Source organism: Kwoniella shandongensis, chromosome 11 (genome assembly GCF_008629635.2).
Source record: "Kwoniella shandongensis chromosome 11, complete sequence".
In the NCBI taxonomy this organism is placed as follows: Eukaryota; Fungi; Basidiomycota; class Tremellomycetes; order Tremellales; family Cryptococcaceae; genus Kwoniella; species Kwoniella shandongensis.
The window spans coordinates 288,170-310,024 of record NC_089297.1 but is presented as its reverse complement, the minus strand read 5'-3'; the positions used below and the strand labels follow the sequence as shown (position 1 = coordinate 310,024).

Sequence of the window (21,855 nt, the reverse complement as noted above, 5' to 3'; positions counted from 1 at the left end):
CCTGTTTTCTTCTGTTCTCCTGCTTGTACGATCCATCTCTCGATAGCATTTGTCCGCTTCTAGATGTTCTTCCCATTTGTCATCGATCTCTTCTGATTCCGCTCGCTCTTACATCTAATCTATAGTAATCACATCCCATTTATCCGTGTTCATCGTGTCTATCTCTGGTTTGTGGGTTTGAATGTGTATATTATCGGCTGTGCCGAATGCATCGTTTGTCTGTCTGTTCGCCACGATTATCTCTAGACTGAGCGTTGCGAGTCGTGGCTGTGGGCTTGGTTCTTGCGGATCGATTGACAGTATTGCCTCGTGATGTGGCACAATGTTTTCTCGCATTCCTTTCAGGTAAGATCCCGTGTTGTCCTTTCTTGTGTACTGATGGTGAAAGGATACATGGTGCACACTAACAGTGCTGGATAGTGCTGGAGAGTTCTACAGACACAAGAGATACCTACTTGACTGATTCGTTCGCCACTTAAAACGACCGACATCATCATCAACTGCTAGAACTGACTCATCAACGATTGCAATACCAACGGGGAAGACAAGCAACGATCACACACACATCCGAGAATCACGATCACTGCGCACGATAACATCATCTACTGTTCTGACTCGTTCAACACACTATGTCAACATCCGGAACTGAGGGTGAATCGTGAGTTGTAGTCAAACCTATCTCATCGGCATAATCGCGCGACTAATTTGTGTGTTTGATGTATTGTCCTGGACTTTAACAGTGCATCGGACCCTTTCGGTTTCAGAGATCTTTTGGCGAAATTGAGTGGGTCCTCAAACAACGGCACGAGTGCAAGAGCAGGTGCAAGTGAGAGTGATCCAACTTCATCTTCAGCAGATAGTAGTGGCAGCGATAGTGGTAGTGACGATGGAGTTACTGGAAAACCTTATGATGGGAAATCATACGTATGGACTCCAAGTGGTAGCGAAACCGACTCTGGGGCTGAATCCGATACATCCCGAAACGGTACGAGAAGGACGAGAAGGAAATTGAAGAAGAAGAAGAATGGACCGCGATTCGCAGATAATCCCACTACTATCCCCTCTGGAGATGAAAGCGGGAGCGGGAGTGAGAGTAGGGGGAGAACTTCTGCAAGCGATGAGAGTGAAAGAAGAGGAAGACCAAGGACTCGAGATCGAGGTCAATCTGAGTCTGGATCAAGGTCGTCGAGTTGGAGAGAGAGACTCTCGAGATCGAGATCTGGTTCTGGGTCTGGGTCGAGATCTAGGAGTAGAAGTAGGAGCGGATCGAGAGAGAGGAAATCTCCTGGTAATACGAGAGATCAGACGCCTTTCCCCAGACCGAGAGATCATTATATGAGTGGAGCTTTGCCAGATGGTGAGTTGTCATTCATTGGCAGTGTACATCTGGTAGCCTGCATCAAAGGGGAGTAATAAGTTAGCACATGGCTGACTAAAACTCCACAGAGAACGGGACCAACGGAGAAAGTACTGCAGGTGGTAATACCACGTCGGCGACAGGATCCACTGAGCCCAGTAAGATCAGCAAACTTCGCGAATGGTTCTCATCCCATAATCCACTCAACAGTCTCAATTTCGGTTTCGGTTCCGGCGCCAATCCCAATCCTTACCCCCACTTGGAGCCGGACGAGATCGAACCCGGAGTGAAAAAGACGGAAGATGGTAGGCTATTCAAAGAGTTTTGGGACGCCAACGGACCTGTATTACCTCTCAAGGAGATCGGAGAAACGACAATCGAAAACTATAAGGAGGAAGTGTTGTTCCGTCGTCGGTATGGTGGTGAGTCCGAGTCCGAGACCGAGACCGAGACGTCGACGTCTGCACGAATAACTTGCTATACTCTAGTGTTCGTCATGAACTGATCTTGACTTGTCATCTTATGTTCAGCATTTGGATTAGGACAGCCCTTCGGTTCGGGTCCTTATGCAAGTGGTCTACCCAGTTATCTCTCGAGACAGACAAGTCCTAGCTTATTTTCGTATCAAAATAGTGGACCGAACATTTTCTACAGACCGTAAGTTCATTTCCTGGATCGCAATGAGGTCGCCCTTCAACAAGTCTAAGTCTAAAGACGAAGGTCTATTAGCTGATGAATCGTTATCGTAAAAGTGGCTTTGGTGGTGGTACTCCAACAGGTGCTCCATTCTTCTGAATGTATTGTACCACGCTCCACCGGTTTGCTCCGACTTTGTACTGTTCAGAATTCGCATGATAGCTCTGACAAGTCGTGTTACGATCTTGCGTAGAATTCGTCAGACACCTATACGAGACTGCTGTTGTTATTGTTCGTTGTACGATAGCGCGTGTCCCAAACCTGCCTGATGTTTCTTTTGTCTTTACTGGCGTACTTCCGTACCTTCTATACATGCATGTAGTGATGCAACTGTTGCCAGACTTCCGACTACCGCATTCGATCATCTACCTCGTTCCTTCGCCTTCGTGCTGGTATCCGTGATCTCTTGGTCTCTAGTTCCACTTGGGATCGCACTTTGCTTTGTTCCGTCAACCTTTCACTGCCAACTTTGACCGAAGTACAGCTCCAGAGCATGTTTCGCCGTGTTGAAGCCCAACAAACTGAGCAGATAGCTACAAGAAGAAAGCGACGGACACGCTTTTGTCAGTAAAACACAAATAGCCAGATCGTATGGTTTAGGATGAGGATGTCCGACTCACCCTCCGAAGATTGGAAGAAGAGGCGAGAGCAAGAGCTCTGATCGCGCCACGAACGGCAGGGCGTTATAGCCGAGGTATGTCACGTAGACATATTGCACTTGGGCAATGAGGAAGAGAGTACTGCAACACCAAGGGTATCTGGGTCAGTTCACGTCCTGAGTCACGCAAGAACAGTCGCTCAGTGTTAGACGCGCGACTCACTTTCCTACCCAGAGACAAACCCAATTATCTCTCACGACGACCGCTGCCAACGGCAAAAGCCCCACATAGACACTCAAGAAGAAAGGGAAGAACGAATTAACCGCAACATCAAACGCATAAGCGTATTCTACCCTGTTATCGGATATGGACGCGTGAGGGACCGCAGGAGCGAGTAACAGTTTGTTCGCGAGGAAATAGAGGATGAATGATGTGATCAGGGAGAAGAGGAGGAAATCTCGGAATATCATGATTAGGATGGTGGATATTGTTTGAAGAGGCGAGAGTCGGTAGAGTATCGACCATGTAAGACCGGCGACTGTGATGGGTGGGTGGGTGGGTGGGCGATGATGATCAGTATGATGCTCATTAGATGAGAAGAGCAATTCAGTCTGCTGAGAGCCAGCCGACCCCACTCACCTCCCAGACATCCCGCCATGAGTATCAACATCGCAGGGCTGTACGAATCGTCAGCGCCGTACAATCCCATTCGAGCACGAGCACGGGACACAGCTAGTACTCACTCATCTCGAGCCCATTGGTTTTTCGTTTGTTTACTGTGGCGCCAGTCGGACATCAGAATGCCTTCTTCACTCCTATGTGGGAGTCCCTGCCCCACTCACTGGTGATATGTCTGTTTGTACACTCTTCGAGGGGCCACGACGAGATATGTGAGCTGCCAAAAGGCAAGTTCGAAGTCCTGCAGGGGAGATAGATCAAAATATGTCAGAATAGCCCTTTCTCGACCCAGCGTTACGTTTGACTACGTTCCATCCCATCACAGCTGTTCCTTGTATACTCTGTATCCGATCCTCCTGCGTGTAAGAGGAGAACAACAATGTAAAGCTTCCAACTCTGACTTCGGGGTGAGGTGATCTCACTTCTTTCCACCACCACACCACCTCACCCTCACGCCGTGGACCGACAGGTAGCTTCCCGAGTCACCCTTACCCAAGCGCACAATCACAGTCCTAATCTAGCTTGACAAAGGACACTCAACTCACCATACTCCTGAACTTTACCAATCTCCTGAGTACCAACGGTAAACTCCTCACACCCCTCGGTCCCTCATCCGTCATTCCTAAACCTAATCCCAAACCATTCCCACCCCCACCACCGAGGTTATTACCCCACTCACTTCCACCTGCGATACTGCCCATATAAGGGGATGAAGGACCGCTGGATAGTGGTATGATTGGATTACCGTGTGATGAGGACATTTTGGGTCGGAGTCGGATCGAGGAAGTTATTTTGGAAGTTGGCAAAAGGAGCCTTCTTTCAAGATTGAAAGGAGAAGAGCTCGGACGGGGTTTTAGGAGGAAGTTGTCGGGGACGGATAGGTGTGTTCACTGGATGGAAAGTGTAGTAATGGCTTTATGCAGATGTGGTTTGTATTGTAGGGAATGATGTTGATGGTAGTGATAGCAGTACAACTGGTGCGAAGAAGCGTACTTGTGTTTTCGCTGTAGTAGCCGTGGCGCGCCGGCGCGTCAAGCTCATTGTATCCATCTCGCTTCAGGCGGAAGAATGTGGCATCGGACCGAGGATGCGTGTCTTTACAACTGACTGTAACACACCTCGGACTGGTATGGTTTATAATGCATACACTCTGTCACAACTATCTCCTTACACCCAGCATATTCTCGCGCAGTCCGCTAACCGAAGAACAGGATCGCTTTCCCCGCCACACTTCCCTTAGCGGAAGCGATATAATCCTTCCCCACAGCTGCTACAAACTCTCGTATCTCCTTACGCACACCAGTCGGATTATTGAATTGCAGATCCTGCTCACATAGGTATGTGCATATTAGTCATCATCATGCATTATTGTTAAGTGGGTTGATTTGAAGACTCACCGAGATTTTGTGGAGCGTACGACCTTTTTGGAAGAGTGAGTCCTGGTTTATGAGCACGAGTAATTGATCGATCTCTGCCTCTGAGAATGATTTGGGATCGGCAAAACTTGGTGGTGGAGGTGAAGGCCATTTGGTAGGTCTTTCATCCTCATCCTCCTCTTCGTCGCTGTCGTCACTTGGCCTTTCCTCGCTTTGTCGCTTTGAAATGTCCGTTTTGGATGACTTATCAACCTCCAATTCAATCTCTTGGAAAGGGAAGTAACCCCTAGGATGTAACTTTAGGAAATTCTCCAATTTGGCGGATAGGGGATGGAAGACGTTTGTTCCCTAGGCCCATACAATATTTCAGCATTATCGACGGTTTGATTATCCGACACACTGTACAGACTAACCGGATCAAGGAGGTACGAGGGAGAATATTCCGACTTATACCTCATCTTCTGACAGTCAGGTATCCAATATCCTATCACATAAGTCTGATCAGCATATGTCACCTTCCCCTTTAACACGACGGAGAACGATGTGAGGGAACTCACCCATATAGACCCATCCCATACCGTCCACCCCCGCATCGTGTATTCTCTTTGCCAAAGACACCTCGTACAGCGCCGACAGCTTACCCAGACTTGCCCAAGCGTAATCTGGATCCCAGATGAAGTATACACTGCTCAAGCAGGAGGGTAAGATGTCAATGACGGATATGCCGATGAGTCTGCCATCGATCTTGTATACTGACGAATGATGGAGCATCAGATTGATCCGCAAGGAATTCGGGACTCGAATGGAGTTTTTGGAAGTTCTGGTCACACTTACAAAGATGCCATGCCCCATACTTGTCTGGTAGCTTGTCGGTATCAACCCCTTCGGCGTACTTGATCGGCGTGGTCTGGATTCTCATATCAGTCGAAGTACTGCATCCATAGTCGTGACTCATGCCGTGAGCCGGAAAATAGATAGAAGGGAACTCACAATCAGCGTAGTGGAACATAAGAACCGACCGAACCCTCTCATTGTGCATTCCCCAGGCTCATCCTTATGCACCGATATCTGATATCGCTTATACAGCTCAAACGTCTCCTTTGTCGCTTTGGCCGGCACCAGCTGAGTCTATGACGAACCAAGGCTGTCAGCACAGGCTATTCTTGTTGTGTTGTGTAGTGAATTGCTTGTTTGCTCACCTCGAAACGATGTACTGCTTCGCCGCTATCCTCGTACCCCACTTCGAAAGCATGTAATTCTCTCAGTACATCTCTCTGTCCTCCTTTGTCACTACCATTCGCTCTACCTTTCCCTTTCTTCAATCCGCTATTCTGCTTTTGCGAAGGTTGTTGTCCACCCTTGTCACCCCCGCTACCACTCCCGCTGGCAACGGGTTCCCCACCTGGCGAGGGCGAAGTGTCACCGGGTTTAAGACCGGTTTCGAGATATCGATTGAATCGATTAACGACCTGTTTGTGTTTCTTATTCGCTTGGAAATGTAAGGCGTCAAGACGGATCGTATATTGCGGACAACATGTGCGAGCCATGTCGGGGCTGAGGCGAGTACGTGCAGTTAGCCGGGAGTTCCACCAACTATCAGACCGACACAGAGTCTACAAGAATGGAGGGGGACCCAAGTAAGACGACAAACTGATAAACATAGTTTCCGGATCTTCTCCATCCACGATCTACCAGACCTTGATAATACTGCCCCAAGCTGTCGTTAGCCCTTGAAATCTAGCTGATGTGGGTATGCACTTACCTGAGGTGTCATCTGATCCGTCTCCACTATATCGCGAACATACAATTCAGCCGTCGACGATATCTGTGATGCGCAACAAGTAACACTCACTACCGTATTTGCTAGATTCTTTCTTTACGCTCCTAGTTCCAGAAGGGGTGCAATACCCACAACTCCCGGACGAGTAGCCATAAGGCGTCAGCAGCGTTGGCGAGAGTGACGTCGAGGCCATGTTGGCTGATCCGGGCGTGAATGCGACAAAGAAGTAGGTGAAACGAAACGGAAAAACGATAAGAGATGATCTGCTTTCGTTTTCGTCCACGTCTACTGGAAGACGTTACGCTGAAGGCGATAGATGAGCTGAAGGCCGGGAGGTCGTGATGAGAATTGGTTGTCATGTATTCATCTCGTTTGTCAACGAGCGTTCCGAGCATCATCGTTGCGAAGGAGCGGAGACCCCATACTTGTCCGTTGGTACAGTATCTTCGGGTGCCGGAGGCCGCCGCTTATCGATCAGAGAGGTATGTACCTCGTACCCAATAACCGATGACCGAGAGGCGGAACCACAATGTTACGTTGTTGTAATTGATTGATACGATCCAGCCATTATGTACAGTATATAAAGCATGCTTTGAAATCAGAACGACGAGGTCTTGTCAATCCATTAACAACTACAACTACAACCAGATAAGATACAAATCCACCATGTCGGCTCAGAGACGTATTGCTGTAATTCTCGGTGTTGGTCCCGGACTGTGAGTGCTGCCTCGCCTATTCAAAACTATAGGGTCATCCAGCCAAGTGGCTGATGCTTTCCACTGCAGCTCCGCTTCCATCGCCAAGACTCTCTCGTCCACACACTCCATCCTCCTCCTCTCACGATCCCTACCTTCTTCCCTCCCCTCACTCAACCTCCCCTCCTCTATCCCCTCGTCGAACATCCTCGCAGTGTCATGTGACGGTTCCTCCGCCTCGCTCAAATCGGCATTTGAGAAACTCAAGGAGACTTGGCCAGAGGGAAAGGTGGATGTGGGTGTGTATAATGTCAATGAGAAATTTGAGATGAAAGGGTTTTTGGAGAAGAGTGAGGATGATTTGAGAAGGAGCTTGGAGGCTGGTGTGTGAGTGGTATTTCTCGACAATATTCAGACTGTTCAGAACCTTGTCAGACACCGTGGGCTACTGTAGTCGAATCGTGAGACTCAGTGACGAGAGATCCGCTATCACGTCTTCCTCAATCTGTATGGAGACTCCGGTCATATCTATTCGCCTTCCCACCCGTTTCAGTTTCTGCTCAAATCCAATTCCCAGTACTCTCCGCTAACATGATGGTGCGTTATACAATCCCCCAGCGTCGGCGCATGGAACCTCTCCTCGATCCTTCTCCCTCTCTTCCTCTCCAACTCCCCCGACTCTACATCTGGCGCTCGCGGCGTCCTCCTATTCACAGGAGCCACTATGGCTCTCCGTGGGGGTGCCGTATTCTCCAATATCGCTTCGGGGATGTTCGCCCGTCGAGCCCTTTCACAATCCCTAGCTAGGGAATTCGGTCCGCAAGGCGTCCATGTATCTCATGTGATCGTCGATGGGATGATAGATACTGAAAGGGTCAAAGGTATAATGGGGGGGAGTGATACGGAGGGAAAGAGGATGAAACCGGATGATATTGCGGAGAGTTATAAGTTCTTGGTAGAACAGAAGAGGAGTGCTTGGACGCAAGAGTTGGATCTCAGGTGAGTACGAGGACTGCACACCTATTACCCGTCCCATCTATGTGGATATACGTCTCGATACTGTCCTGTCGGTGTCGGTGTTGGCGTCTACACGGTTGGACGTGTAAAGAGACTTCCGCTGATCTTGCATCACTCTCACTTCAGACCCGACGTCGAGAAATGGTAGTTACCCCGCTTGTTGATGATGAAAACGGAAATGCGAACCGAGAAAAAAAGGTGACAAAGTATGATACAGGCTTTTGTACTGTGTCTGGTTGAGATTGGTAGTCATGCACCGTCGCAATCCAGTAAGGACGACGAAATGCAACTATTGTAGCTTAAGAGCTGGCTTCACACTAAATTCATTCCATATGATACCTAATCATTCATACTCCGTAGTGTCCAAAACCCTAATCCTTAGCGGCGATGCTTGTTCATCACCCCGACATAGGTCTCCTCTTTTCCTGCATTGCTGCCTCTGCCCTCGCTCTCAGCTCCTCTTGTCCCATACCTGTACCTGTACCAGTTCCCGTATCTCTATTCACTCCACTCCATCTACCTGTTCCACGTTGTGCCTGTGTTTGCGGTTTCGATGGCGGCATCGATGCCCTATCCTGCCTACTTCGCGTTGTGGACGGTTCAGGCATTGTCATCGGTTGGTAACCAGGTGGAAGTTCGATAACTCTCGTGTCAGGATCTGGTAATTGGATATGGACATCGCCACTTCCTCCGTCGGAATGGACGACATATACGTTTCGCGGTCGAGAGGGCGAAGAGGGCGATGAAGGGGTCTCGTCATCACCTCGTTTCGGTACAGCGTTAGTATTAATGACCGGTTGGAAGGGACTTGGTCTTGGTGATGAGGGTATCCTCCTTCCCATTGAAGGATGTACAGGTGTGGGCGTAAGCTCAGGACTACCTCCCACACGAGCACCGTGACCTGCACTCCTTCTCGCAGAACCCCATGCTGGGTCTGGTCCATAACCCGGTGACTCGCCAGTAGATCTCGAAGATCGATCGCTTATGCTTCTAGGTCTGCCACGAGGCGTAGTAGTCGTGGTTGCCGTTGCCATTGTCGGTCCAAAGTCCATCATACCTATGTTATCTCGATACGAATCCGCTGAGATCCCACTCGATTGATCGTATGGCTTCGTGAAGCCCGCACTGCTGGCATTAGGTGAGGGAGAGGTACCCTGGAGAACTCTGTCCGCGGATACGGTGCGCTGTTGTACGGAAGGCGCTTTGGGATACCCTGCCGTGGGACCGGGAAAGTGCGGGTCGTACAGAGTACCGGGGGTGTCGAAATCCAAAGTAGGTGACTGGTCAGTGTATCCTTGGGTCTTTGGGAAGGTTGAACCAGAAGTCGTCCGATACGATTCAGGTCGAGGATTGTTGTACAGATCGATCGTGGATTCGCTCTGTAACGGGATGATGATTAGTATTATCTTGCTGGTAGTAACCCCACTACTTGGCGATACTCACATGTGGTGTACGACCCTTCCTTCTCTTTCCCAGGTACCACATGACAATTGTAGCTCCCGCCGCTCCAATCAAGAAAGCAGCTATCACCCCGCCCGTCAAAGCTCCTATGCCAAAGTCCCCTGAACCTTTCTTCGGCACCTCTTGACCCGTCGCTACGGCCAAGCAAGACAAGTCACTTGCATCTCCAGAATGTAGCGGTCCGAAAGCCCAACTATTCCCTACAGAATCGTACATCCCCACCATGAAAGCTTGACCATGCGTCAGCCTGATGGTGTAGTTCATTGGGGCTTTCGTGGCGGAAGTGATATTGACGGGAGGATGAGCAGCTGGTGCGATGAGTAGTGTGTAGGGTGGTGTACCGTTTTTAGGGGTGAATTGAAGGTCGGAGCCTAGATAATATCACCAATATGAGCTCCAAGCTCCGTCTAATAGAATTTTGACTTACACGCCGCAGGCCAAGCGTTTATTGATACATCCCCTGATACACCGCTCACACCCACATCAAGAGTTTGGTTCGATGGCGTCACCCATGACTCGAGAACGTCGGAAGCGCGACACGTCGACCATGAGTATTGGTAAGCGTCAGCTGTACGTTCGGACGGTACGACGGTGTACAAGTCCTGATAAGACACGGTGCATCAGCACTTCGACCGTGAGATTTCTGGTGTATCGACGCCCCTTCAACTACCAAATAAGGACTGGGTGCTTCTCCGTCCAATCTTACTCACCTGACAACCTCCAGAAACTTGATTTGAGCCCCATATACAACCTATAAATTGTGTCCCATTCCCCAAAGGATGGTTTATCTCCTGCGTTGAACTCAAATCACCTACTCCCATACTCGCCGAATACACCCTTTCGTACTTTTTTCCTGCACTGTCAACCAGTTGTTCATGTACCAGCATGACCATCGTATAAGGTGCAGCTGGGTCCGAAGTATGCGCATTGGTGGGGGTAAGTTGGGTGAGGATGAGTGGCGTGGGACAGGTCGCCGTAACGGGGAGAACGAGGTTGGAGGTTGTGTATGAGAAAAGAAACGCTTGGGCTTGATCGCCTGTGTTCGGGGTAGAAGTCTCGGCGATAGAGGTAGGGATGATGATAAGGAGGAATGAAAGGAAAAGGCAGAACACATTAAGCATCTTGCAAAAACGCCTGACTGGGTGTCTTGACAACCAGGTTGTAGCGAGTGGGCGACGGTTGGTACGAGTAATGATTCAAGGTGATGAGATCTACATTATTATATCCTGTAGGATACAATTATCCTTTTGTCTTCTGAAGATGAAGAGTTGAGCTATCGATCTCTCAAAGTCCGATCGAGAGGTCAGCAAAGTTCTTCTTGTTCTGGAAGCGATTAGCGGAATACAATTAAGAGGCCGCCATTCACTCTCTGAGCATTCCTTCACTATTGTCTTCCCATGACTACGTGTAAGCTACCGCCAAGAGATACTGTATAGACAATCACCTCTCTCTCTGTGCATACGTGGAACCACGTGACAGTGTAAGAAGGGGATCTACCCGCGTGTGTATGTTCATGCGATCTGCTACTACGTCGTTGCGGAAACACATACACACATAAGCTGCTCGACATGGCCCAGACCCAACGGTTTTCGGACGAGGATAGAAGGTTGAAGGAAGTAGTACGAACCCCCGTGTTCATTTTTAAACGTAACTTGTTCGCATCGCAGAATTACTCACTGTATGCTTGAGAAGAAGATTAGGCACCGGAGCTTTGATATTCAGTACGTAATATAACGAGATCATCGGTCACCGTGAGAGACTACTATCTTGTCCTTAGGCGGCTGCGGTAGAATTGCCCGGCTTGGCACGTAAGCTATGATGAACGACAACGTCACCCGAATTCGGCGGCGCGAGGCGCTCCGACCGTCATTGCTCATTCTACTAACTCTACCGAACACATATTTTAGTGTGTGAACAGAGAACAGACCGACGTATATATATATATACACTCCACTGCATCTGTTGTCTCTCTCTCTCTCTCTCTCTCTCTCTCTTTTCTCCATCATATCATACAACATCAACCACAACAACAACAACAAACATGTCTGAACAAGTAGAGTTTGCCACTTATGTCGTAGAGCGACTCAAGCAGTGTGGCGTCAAGCAGGTATGTGGAGGCATAACAACAGATCGGATCAGAACGTCATCGGATGCTGACTTTTTGGTCTTTACGGCTGGTGCTGTATAGATTTTCGGTGTTCCAGGTATGTGTCCTAGCCCATGTAGTCACAGTCCATGAGAGACCGGAGCTGACGCCTTGATCTCCTAACTTGCGATTCATAGGTGACTTTAACCTTGAGTACGTATATCTCAAGACGAGTATTTGAGGTGGACTGTGCGAGACTGACCGATCGTTTGCAGACTGCTCGATTACGTCGAGGCTGATCCCGATATCGAGTGGGTCGGAAATGCCAACGAGTTGAACGCCGTGAGTGCAGCTCGCGATCATGTCCTCAGCATATCAAGAGTCGAGCTGATCTGAACGATAATCGCGGCTCTGTTTAGGCATACGCTGCCGATGGTTACGCTCGAGTCAAGGGCACTTTGGCCGTCATCATCACAACTTTCGGTGTCGGAGAGCTCTCTGCGCTTTGGTACGTCGAGATGTTTTTTGTTCCAAGTGCTCAGTGCTCACACCTATGTCTTGTAGTGGTATTGCCGGTGCACTCGCCGAGCGAGTTCCAGTGCTCCACATCGTTGGTGCCCCTAGCACTTCCTTGCAGGTATGTTATTGGAGCATCATCATCACCAAACAGAATAGTCAGTCCGGCTGACGTATTCATTCTGCAATAGGCCAAGGAGTCGCTTCTCCACCATACTCTCAACCTTCCCAACTCTTTCACCACATTCTCCACCATGTCCGCACCCCTTTCATGCTCGCAAGCATTGCTCAACACCATCTCGCCGAAGACAGACACAACCTGGACCGAGGCTTTCGACAAGACCCTCCAGGACGTTTTAGAGCAATGTCGACCTGGTTATGTTGAGATCCCTACAGACGCCTTCCACGCCAAGGTCTCCGCTGCTGGCCTCAAGGAGAAGCTAGTGAGTCATCTTAACCTCTGCGGCTCTTTCCGAACCGGTTCCCATGAGGTCCGAGTTGCTGACTACTACTTCAGCCCCACCCTCACTCTGCTCCTCCCCCCGAGTCTACCGCTACTGCGCTCCCCGTCGCCGGCACAGGCGGCAAGCCCCCCAACGCATTGAGCCAAGTCAACACCAGCGTTCCCGCTGCACCTGCGTCTGATGAAGTGACAGCACACGTCGTTGAAGAGATCACCGCGCGATTCCAAGCAGCCAAGACGCCCGTCGTTCTTGTTGATGCCTGTGCGGGCAGATTTGGTATGGCTGGTGAGGTCAGAAAGCTTGTCGAGGGAAGCGGTATCAGAGTCTTTGAGAGTGAGTGTCACCTTTCTTGAGTTCCTCTGCAAGTTTTCGCTGACAGGCTACACCTCACAGCCCCCATGGGTAAAAGTCTTATGGACGAACGTCATCCATTGTATGGAGGTTGTTACGCGGGAGCAAACTCCCTTCCTACTGTAAGGGAGGAAGTCGAGAGCGCTGATTTCGTTCTCTATGTTGGTGCCCTCAAGAGTGATTTCAAGTAAGTACCACTGTCGACCTTTAATCATGGCCCAAGTACTCATAGACTGTTTAGCTCTGGATCTTTCTCCGTCAACATCGACCCAAAAATCACTATCGAGCTCCACTCGTTCACTACAAACATCGGGTACGCTGCTTACCCTACCACCGACATCCGACACGTCCTTCCTCTCCTGGTTCCCGCATTCAAGAAAGTAGCCTCGTCTCGAGTTGGTAAGCCCTCCGAGGGCGAGTCTGTCAAGGAGAAGCTTGAGACTGGAGTTGTCGAGGGTATTGTCCCCAAGCCAGAGGGCAACGAGATCAAGCACGCTTGGCTGTGGCCTAGGGTTGGCAAGTGGTTCGCCGACACCGGTAAGTGTAGAGCCTATGCTGAAGTGACTGGATAAAAGCTGATCACACAATTGCTGGTTCAGATATCATCATTACCGAGACTGGTACTTCCTCGTTTGGTTTGACCAACGTCCTCCTCCCTTCGCACTCGACCTACATCGCCCAGATCTTGTGGGGTGCTATCGGTTGGTCTGTCGGTGCTTGTCTCGGTGCGGCCATGGCTGCGGTCGAAGACGGACAGGATCGACGAACTGTCTTGTTCGTTGGAGACGGTAGTTTGCAACTTGTGAGTGTGGTAGACTTGTATGAAGGGTCATTTCCAGTTTGCTGAGACGTTATATCACGCAGACTCTTCAAGAGATCGGTACTATGTTGCGACGAAACGTCCACCCTTACCTCTTCGTGCTCAACAACGACGGTTACGAGATCGAGCGACAGATCCACGGCTGGACCGCCAAGTACAACGATATCCAGTTGTACGACCACCAGCTCCTTCTTCCCATGCTGGCGGGCAAGAAGACCAAGACTCCCTACCAGAGTTACGAGGTTCATACTCCTGAGGAGTTGAACGCTCTACTCGACGACAAGGAGTTCAACGTTCCCGACAGATTGAGGTTGATCGAGGTTTACATGCCTCGAGGCGATGCCCCTGAGGGTCTTGTGAGACAGGCCAAGTTGACAGCCGACGCGAATGCCAAGGTGTAATGTCGGCATGGTGACATACAATAGCTTGTGACAATCAACTCAAAACGGACATGGCTGTGTGATCAAATATAGAAGAGAACAGGAAAGAAGTCAAAACAAAATAATAACCATATGCATATGTCTCTGTAGCTACAGTTGTCTGCCTGACCTCCGGACAGACTGGTCATTTACATGCTAAATGCAGCGGATCCATTCCTCCTTACGACCTACGTGTGGTGATTCCACATACACACAGGCAGCTCGCTGTGCTCGTTCGGAGCGAGTCTGGTTGAGGTTGGGATTCTGTGTGCAAGGCGATAGTGTTGGGACTCGTGGCCTGACACCTCACCTTGGATTCTTCTTTTCTTACTACATCCCTTGCCAACCAGTCAATTCTACCCTTCCCTACTCATTCATCCGGAACATCTGCAGGCTTCTTTATTCCCTTTGACAATTTGTAGTAAACCACTGTGGAATCTTGTGTTGTAATAGCCAGATAAAGCGTCTCCATATCCAGCGTAATTTTTGTCTCTCCATCCTCCTTGGTGATATCGTCGACCGATGTTGATTGTGATTGATCGTCCGTTTGAGCTTGTGCTTGTGCTTGAGCTTGAGGTTGGGATGATTTTTGACCAAGTTGGTTTCTCAACTCGTCCATACTTGGTGCAAAAGGCGGGATGGTAGGTGGTAAAGTGTCTTCGGTGAGGGATGAGAGGGATGCGAAAATTGATTTGAGGGATGAAGGATGGAGAGATGTCGTATGGAGTGGTAGAGGGAGTACAGCACGGATGGGGTCCTGAAAAAGGGAATGAGACAGGTCTTAGCACTGATTCACCATGATTTCGTTGTGATGTCGATCTAAATTCACCTCTTTGCGCTTATGACCTAGGAGAACGACCCATCCTTCTCCTGGACCTTCTAACGGCATGACCCGAAGATCGATCCATCCTACAGCTGTGGAAGGAAAGTAGCTGTATGGTTAGCACAGTGCGTCCATTGCATTCACGACGTTGTCGGAAACAGCGTTGGATGACTCTCGTCCAAACTCACAAAGCGAGATATCGTACAGCGAATTAAGTAGAGGTCCAGCCTGGAGAGGGTATTTCTCGAGAACCGGTACGAGGTAGGCAGGAGGATTTGACATGATTTTGGAAGCGGATGAGTTGTAGGTTCAAGAGATGTTTGGAAGATCCTTGTATCTGCGATCCTAACAGCTGCTCGGTCTGACTAATGATATATCTGCACCGTCTGTGTCTGGGCTGTCTAAGATGAACGAGGTCCACTGTCAAAACACTGTCACAATACAAAGTTGAAAGTCTCCACTAACCCACCTCCACCTTTGCGTTGTTACGAAAAACTAACGCCGCTATTGCCGCCACTCACTTCACTATTCACTACTACTCACTCATCTTTATTCCTTTCACAACCCTCTCTTCGTTCGCTCCTTCACTTCGACATAACCACACACACTCGCACAAACACGATGGCAGACGAAGAAGTAGATTGGGGACTTGATGAGCCTGTTGATGATTGGCGAGGGAACGGAGGTATCGACGGCGGGGAGGACGACGTGATCTCGTTGGATGGTATGGAGGCAGACCCCGAAGGTTCAGGTGTTGCCAGTGAGTCTTCGCACCCTACCTCACCCTCTAGCATGACATGATCCACCCGTAGTCTCTAACCTTTCGCCTTGCTGTATTACATCTTTGTCTCGCACAGCCGAAACCACTCGTCGTCTCTCTTCACCGCGAAAGCTACCTACCGGTCCGAGCAACACCTCCAGCAAACCTCTACCAACCGGTCCTTCCGCGAATACCAAACCCCCTCCTACAGGTCCCAAGCGAAGTACTTCGCGTCCTACGGGTCCTCGCTCAAACTCGGGCACCATACCTCTCGGACCGAAATCGTCACTGAGTGAAACAACCCCACAACCTGTCACAGAATCTGTGAAAATGCCCGACAACCAGGCGAGTTTTCAACCTTTATTCGGGATATACCTCTGGGCAGATTCGTTTTCGTAAAGGCGGTATTTTGACATTCGACACTTCCTATAGACTCCTGTGCCCGCACAAAGTACCGCAAGTTCGAACTCCAACGGCAAGGAGAGTGAAGAGGCGGCAGAGCCAGCTTCACCTCCACTTCCACCGGGATGGACGTCGGTCATGTCGAAATCACACAAGAGACCGTTTTACTATCACAAGGAAACCAATACGACTGTTTGGGATCGACCGGAAGCTACCACTGCTGAGCCCAAGTCACCTCCGCTTACACAGGCCGCCGCATCTGCTTCGACCGAGACTACCACGGTAACCACTAAGCAGGATGAGGGAGCAGCAAAGCCCGCTGCGACTAACGCTGTTCCTGCTTCTGACTCAGAGGGAGAGAAGAAGAAGGCCATCCCTACTGGACCTGCAGCAGGTTCTGGTCCTTCTCGACCTCCTACAGCAGCACCAACAGGACCAGCTAATACCGCTTCTGCTGGATCTGGTACACCAACCGACTCTGTGGCTTCAGCTTACGCTTCCCGACGAAGCAGGAATGGAACTGCAGCGCCTCCTTCGGGTCCTTCGAGACTAGACAATGACAGACGAAGACAGAGGACCCCTCCGCCATCGAGAAGCGGTAACGGAAGAGATGACGATTATGCCGATTCCAAGAGGTTCAAGTCGGATGATAATAATGGAAGGAGAGGGGATCTTCCTCCTGTTTCAGGCGGTGATAATTACAGAAGTACGTTCTTGTTCTTGTCACAATGGGAAACGGCCGGGACACGCTCTCGACATGCTATGAGAATCGGTTAGGGAAGTACGAAGCGCTACTCGGTACTTGGTGGGATGTTGCGCATTCTACTTTATGCTTTGACGATCCCACGTCTCGTGAAGATTGCCCGTATTCGAGCAGTGGCAGTCTGGTCCCTGCACACAGTCGGAACCCCAGCTTACGTTTGTATTCGAACCTTCCTTTCCTCGCCGATCGTTGCTCTTTCCAGGACCACGCAGTCCACCTCGAACGGTGCCGCCTCAAGGTCCGAGATTCCCCGTGAACGACAGAAGGGACGATTTCGCACGACGTTCGCCGCCTAGTCGACCTCGACCTCTCGACGAGCCCCCCCGGAGAGACTTCGAGAGTGGTCCTAGATCAAGCAACAATGTGAGGCGCCTTAGAGAAGCCATCCGTCACGACCAGTAACTAACTTGCTGTCCTACAGGCTCGTGGTCCACCGCCACCCCGATCTCCTCCTCGCGTTCCTCCACCAGGCCCAGCCAGAGATCTCCCGCCAAGAGTCGTGCAGGGGGTGAACAGTGCACCACTGTCCAACAACCGTTGGGGCGCGCGTGCTGGAAATGCATCAGGAACAAGTACGCCAGTCGACTCGACAACGGACAATCGTGGTTCGAACTCAGCAAGATCTACCGCATTGCCTAGCAGTGCTCCTGCTGCGACTGCTGGGATACGAGAGAGGACCAAGGAGATTCAAGAGACGATGAGGAAACTGCAAGAGGAAGAGGCGAGATTGCTCAGACTTGAAGAGGAAGAAAAGAAGCGCCGTGAAGACGGTGAGAGGAAGATTCAGGAGGAGAAGGAACTTTTGAGAAAGCGGGAAGAGGAGGACCGAAGGCGTTGGGAAGAATCGAGAAGGGGCCGAGGACCGCCACCAAGGGAAAGAGACGATCGATTGCCTCCTCGAGACGATCGTCCTTCATTGCCTGTAGCTGTGGGACGAAGTGATACGTACCGGCCAGCCGACGACGGACCTGGTGGTCCGCCTCCTCCATTTAGCTCTCGACTTGACCCAGCCCCGAGATCCCGTGACTTTGACAGAGGGAGGGATTGGGATCGTGACAGACGCCCTCTTTCCCCCCGTCGAGGTTCCCCGATCAGACGACCACTGTCTCCTCCTCGAAGACCTATCTCACCGATGAGACGACCTTTGTCACCTATCCGACGACCGCTCTCACCAATGCGCCGACCTCTCTCGCCTCCACCGCGAATTGGGCGCAGACCTTCTCCGCCGAGAGGCGGTGGTCCTCCTCGTCCCCTTTCGCCACCTAGGAGAAACGGAGACTCGTACTACCCTGCATCGGATGTACTCCCGCAGAACCTGTCGGCAAGATTAGGCGCAAGGATTAGAGGTGGACCTGATCAGATGGCAGAACCAATGTCGATGGTGAGTTGACACTTGCTTTTGAATTTGCAGGAAATAGAACATCGTCTGACATGTGTTCGCTTGTGTAGGACCGAGATAGAAGACGAGACGCACCACCTAGAGATCTACCGCCTAGACTGGCGGACGATAGACTTCCTCCTAGACCTTTGGCAGAGAGGATGTCGGTGGATAGTGGGGATAGGAGGAGGGACGATAGGTGGCCTAGACGATGATCCCAGCGCAACCAAGAAGAAGATCTAGTCCAGCATGGAAGGAAAGAGTGTCATTGAGATTGGGACAGGGAAAAAATGCAAGGTGATCATACGAAGTCTTAAATCATGCATATGTGATGTCGATCATCAAGTCAGGGCTTGTTAGCATATGCAAAGCGCTTCCTTCAAATCATGTCAAGGGACAAGGCATAACATAACATTGGTGGCGTGTACATAAACAAGGTAAAATAGAAAGACTACGTATAGTGGTTGTCATCTCAAGTATCATAAAAATCCGTACGTACGGCGCAATCCTTTCTTCCGATCATCCATCCATCTATACATTCTTGCGTTCGGAACGTCCATCTCACACACATTATCCACATAATATCTGTTCCGTCCCTTCCTCTTCCATTCACTCTGTCCTCCCGCTAGCTCGCTAGCTCACCGCCTGTTCTGCCTATGATCATCGCTCGAGAAGCTGACGACACTCTCATTCCCCATCCCTTGTGCTAATCCACTCGAACCTCTCGGAGCCTCGGTCTCGAAGTATCTCCCTCCACCACCTCCGATGGACCCACTCGCATCGCTATCACGTCTATTATCGAAACTTGCTCTAGGGTTCGTTGGATCGTACAGTGATACACCTCTCGTACTTCCAGGTGTGGCAGCTCCACTTCCTGGTCCACTGCCCCCACCTCCTCCTCCTCCTCCTCCGAGGGGTAGACCGAGATTGGTAGCAGAGGAATATCGAGGATTGCCCATCGTACTGTATGGAGGAGCGAGAGAAGACGTCGAATGTGCGATTGAACCAGGACGAGAGTTTGGAACAGAGTCTATGTATTCTGCTCCTCCGAGTGGGAGAGCGACAGACGATCGATTCATTGCTTCAGCAGCGACGTTTGGTCCATACTGAGCAGCGATTTGACTAAACAACAACCGAACAATCTCATGAGCACACTGACCACTGAGAAATGAAAGAGTCACGCCCAAACTCACCTCGCGTATTCGTCCATGATAACGGCCATACTTCCCAAATCCAATCGATACCTCTTTGGCGTCAAACCCTTTCCGAATCGATAAGTGATATGATTCGAACACAACAACGCCGCGAGGATGATGAGTAAGTGTGCAGGGACGAGGGCGAATGAGATGGCGAACCAGATACCGAGGACGCGTCGTTCGAGATGGAGATAACGGGATTTGCAACCGGGGAAGTTGGATCGAGCGTAGCAGAGAGGTGAGACGGTGGCTTCCACAAAGGGCGAGTAATATCCGCAGCATCGGAGCTACAGTCAGGCATAGTTTTAGCACGATCCTCAATTATGAAACCGCTGATGGAATTGTGTGGGTTTGGAAAAAACACCACACGTGTAGAGTAAAAACAAAACACCCACCGCATCCTGGATTCTCAACCTTCCTTGCGCTCCCAGATTCCTAGACCACTGCGAGTTGATCTTTCCTTCCAAGTTGAACGTCCTCTGCTTGTACGTCATGTATCCGGGCGTCACCATGAGTGCGAAGCAGACCCAGAGGAGCAGAGTGTAGACAGCCAAGAATGCACGGTTGTTGAGCAGGATACCGGCGTAACCAATCAGCGAGGTGAGGGTGATCATCGTCGCGGCGATAGTGGAGACTGCATAGCCGTCATCATGTCAGCTACTGCAAGTGCGTTTACACGCCGTCACTTACTAATAAGTTCGGTTCGGTTACCAACTCGGATCACGTCGGATTGATAGAACACGTTGAGCCAGACCAAGATGGCAGAGATGAGCGTGGCGAGACCGTATGCGATGAGCTGTAGGGTGAAGTAGATTGATCAGCATGATTCTCAAGTTTGATGGATAACACAGCAGTCTTCACTCCATCTCGCAGACTTGTACGGTCTGGCGTTTGTCATTTGGCAATTGCCAGTCCATATCACGCGTTGTCTTCTCCCCTCCGACGCTTGTTCAGAGCACGGTCCATCCGCTCCATCCCTCGAAACACCACACGTTGTCGTCTCCGCACTCACCACAGTATTCGCGACGAACAGGACCCATTTGAATCTATTCCATCTCAACTTCGGTTTATTCTTCCTCCTCAAACCCCCTTTACCAAGTTGAAAGACGACGCCTTCATCATCGTCCACAGTCCCCACTTCTCCCATACGCGAAGCGTTTTTCGCAAACGCATCTCTTCCACCACCTTGTTTCGTCGTACGACGATGTAAGGAGTGATCTCCTGGAGCGTGAAGACGAGTGAATTTCGCTGGGACATAGTTTAAAGAAAGACTTGATGGTCTTTGGTTTTTCAATAAACTTGAATCCCCCCTTTCTCTTTCTTTGTCTCCTCCACCTCCTCCGATGTTGGAGAGGAAAGAGAGGGATGAACGTCTAGAACTGTGATTCGATCTATCACCGCCGCCTGCGCCTGCGCCTACGCCTCGTTCTGTCGAAGGAACGAAAGGAGCGACTGGTGGAACGAGATCATCATCGTTCCTATATGAAACAACCTCTTGTCTACCTAGTCCACTAGGTACTCCCATCGTACCATTACCGCTACCGTGATGGTTCGAACTGCTCATCCCTTCAGAGTAGGTAGGACTAGAAGCTCTGTGATATGGGCTTGATTGGGACGTGGGTGATCCGCCTCCAGCGAGAGGTTGAAGTAGAGATGCAGAGTTTGAAGAACGTCGACCAAGTCCGTGTCGATCAGACGAATTGGGGATAGGGAGACGAGAGGTGATGTTGGTGAGTAGGCGAGATCGACGATTAGATCCACCTCGGTCAGAGGACATGATGTGGAATCAAAGAGTAAAACAAACAAATTGGGACTCGAGCTCGTCCGTTGTTTGGAAGGACGATCAGGTGCGATTGGATTCCGTAGTCGTGTCGTCTCGTTTCTATCGATTTTGGGCAATAGTCTATCGTAGGAGTCGTATGTTTATATCAATCGTGAAGTAAAGCAACACTGCTCTATACAAGAGTACGAGGGTGTATGTTATGTATGGCTATTATGTTGTACGTGTAAAATCAACACTCCGATGCTTGTGGTGATGCTGATGCTGATGCTGTGCAACACGAACGCGGAGTGACAGCAAAGCGAGAGGAGGAAACAAAAGGGTCAAAAGTAAACGCAAAATCACGCGTGGCACATTCACACCGTAGACCACGGAAATCAAGCCACACCAAAACATGAACGTACCAAATAACTTGTCAAATCGTAATTTACATCGATT

The 21,855-nt window shown here is 50.2% G+C and overlaps 9 protein-coding genes across 9 annotated transcripts; 4 read left to right on the top strand and 5 right to left on the bottom strand.

The window, feature by feature from the left end:
- Positions 1 to 629: 629 nt before the first annotated feature.
- On the top strand, positions 630 to 2,152 carry CI109_106002 (uncharacterized protein; the record flags this gene model as incomplete). The annotated part of the gene is made up of 5 exons (XM_032005107.1): positions 630 to 658; positions 741 to 1,357; positions 1,447 to 1,779; positions 1,888 to 2,014; positions 2,110 to 2,152. The coding sequence occupies 5 exons, from the start codon at positions 630 to 632 to the stop codon at positions 2,150 to 2,152; spliced, it is 1,149 nt and encodes a 382-aa protein (XP_031860619.1).
- A 358-nt stretch (positions 2,153 to 2,510) lies between these two features.
- On the bottom strand, positions 2,511 to 4,091 carry CI109_106001 (uncharacterized protein; the record flags this gene model as incomplete). Its single annotated transcript, XM_032005108.1, has 7 exons — positions 2,511 to 2,586; positions 2,674 to 2,793; positions 2,875 to 3,190; positions 3,292 to 3,329; positions 3,396 to 3,428; positions 3,495 to 3,571; positions 3,876 to 4,091. 7 exons carry the CDS (start codon positions 4,089 to 4,091, stop codon positions 2,511 to 2,513), a joined length of 876 nt encoding a protein of 291 aa, XP_031860620.1.
- Positions 4,092 to 4,526: 435 nt separating this feature from the next.
- On the bottom strand, positions 4,527 to 6,679 carry CI109_106000 (uncharacterized protein; the record flags this gene model as incomplete). Its single annotated transcript, XM_032005109.1, has 10 exons — positions 4,527 to 4,655; positions 4,728 to 5,054; positions 5,120 to 5,190; positions 5,264 to 5,458; positions 5,541 to 5,613; positions 5,697 to 5,834; positions 5,906 to 6,260; positions 6,358 to 6,413; positions 6,469 to 6,494; positions 6,559 to 6,679. 10 exons carry the CDS (start codon positions 6,677 to 6,679, stop codon positions 4,527 to 4,529), a joined length of 1,491 nt encoding a protein of 496 aa, XP_031860621.1.
- Positions 6,680 to 7,152: 473 nt separating this feature from the next.
- Positions 7,153 to 8,346, top strand: CI109_105999 (uncharacterized protein; the record flags this gene model as incomplete). Its single annotated transcript, XM_032005110.1, has 4 exons — positions 7,153 to 7,202; positions 7,272 to 7,568; positions 7,800 to 8,180; positions 8,325 to 8,346. The coding sequence occupies 4 exons, from the start codon at positions 7,153 to 7,155 to the stop codon at positions 8,344 to 8,346; spliced, it is 750 nt and encodes a 249-aa protein (XP_031860622.1).
- A 250-nt stretch (positions 8,347 to 8,596) lies between these two features.
- CI109_105998 (uncharacterized protein) lies at positions 8,597 to 10,780 on the bottom strand (the record flags this gene model as incomplete). Its single annotated transcript, XM_032005111.1, has 4 exons — positions 8,597 to 9,577; positions 9,642 to 10,030; positions 10,087 to 10,261; positions 10,370 to 10,780. 4 exons carry the CDS (start codon positions 10,778 to 10,780, stop codon positions 8,597 to 8,599), a joined length of 1,956 nt encoding a protein of 651 aa, XP_031860623.1.
- A 920-nt stretch (positions 10,781 to 11,700) lies between these two features.
- Positions 11,701 to 14,297, top strand: CI109_105997 (uncharacterized protein; the record flags this gene model as incomplete). The annotated part of the gene is made up of 12 exons (XM_032005112.1): positions 11,701 to 11,766; positions 11,848 to 11,863; positions 11,943 to 11,958; positions 12,021 to 12,087; positions 12,165 to 12,253; positions 12,310 to 12,382; positions 12,453 to 12,704; positions 12,779 to 13,058; positions 13,119 to 13,263; positions 13,318 to 13,613; positions 13,676 to 13,878; positions 13,941 to 14,297. The coding sequence occupies 12 exons, from the start codon at positions 11,701 to 11,703 to the stop codon at positions 14,295 to 14,297; spliced, it is 1,860 nt and encodes a 619-aa protein (XP_031860624.1).
- Positions 14,298 to 14,685: 388 nt separating this feature from the next.
- CI109_105996 (uncharacterized protein) lies at positions 14,686 to 15,420 on the bottom strand (the record flags this gene model as incomplete). Its single annotated transcript, XM_032005113.1, has 3 exons — positions 14,686 to 15,072; positions 15,145 to 15,230; positions 15,327 to 15,420. The coding sequence occupies 3 exons, from the start codon at positions 15,418 to 15,420 to the stop codon at positions 14,686 to 14,688; spliced, it is 567 nt and encodes a 188-aa protein (XP_031860625.1).
- A 339-nt stretch (positions 15,421 to 15,759) lies between these two features.
- CI109_105995 (uncharacterized protein) lies at positions 15,760 to 18,656 on the top strand (the record flags this gene model as incomplete). The annotated part of the gene is made up of 6 exons (XM_032005114.1): positions 15,760 to 15,898; positions 15,996 to 16,222; positions 16,331 to 17,006; positions 17,266 to 17,426; positions 17,485 to 18,444; positions 18,513 to 18,656. The coding sequence occupies 6 exons, from the start codon at positions 15,760 to 15,762 to the stop codon at positions 18,654 to 18,656; spliced, it is 2,307 nt and encodes a 768-aa protein (XP_031860626.1).
- Positions 18,657 to 19,079: 423 nt separating this feature from the next.
- On the bottom strand, positions 19,080 to 21,414 carry CI109_105994 (uncharacterized protein; the record flags this gene model as incomplete). The annotated part of the gene is made up of 5 exons (XM_032005115.1): positions 19,080 to 19,563; positions 19,635 to 19,924; positions 20,033 to 20,271; positions 20,328 to 20,433; positions 20,650 to 21,414. The coding sequence occupies 5 exons, from the start codon at positions 21,412 to 21,414 to the stop codon at positions 19,080 to 19,082; spliced, it is 1,884 nt and encodes a 627-aa protein (XP_031860627.1).
- Positions 21,415 to 21,855: the final 441 nt, after the last annotated feature.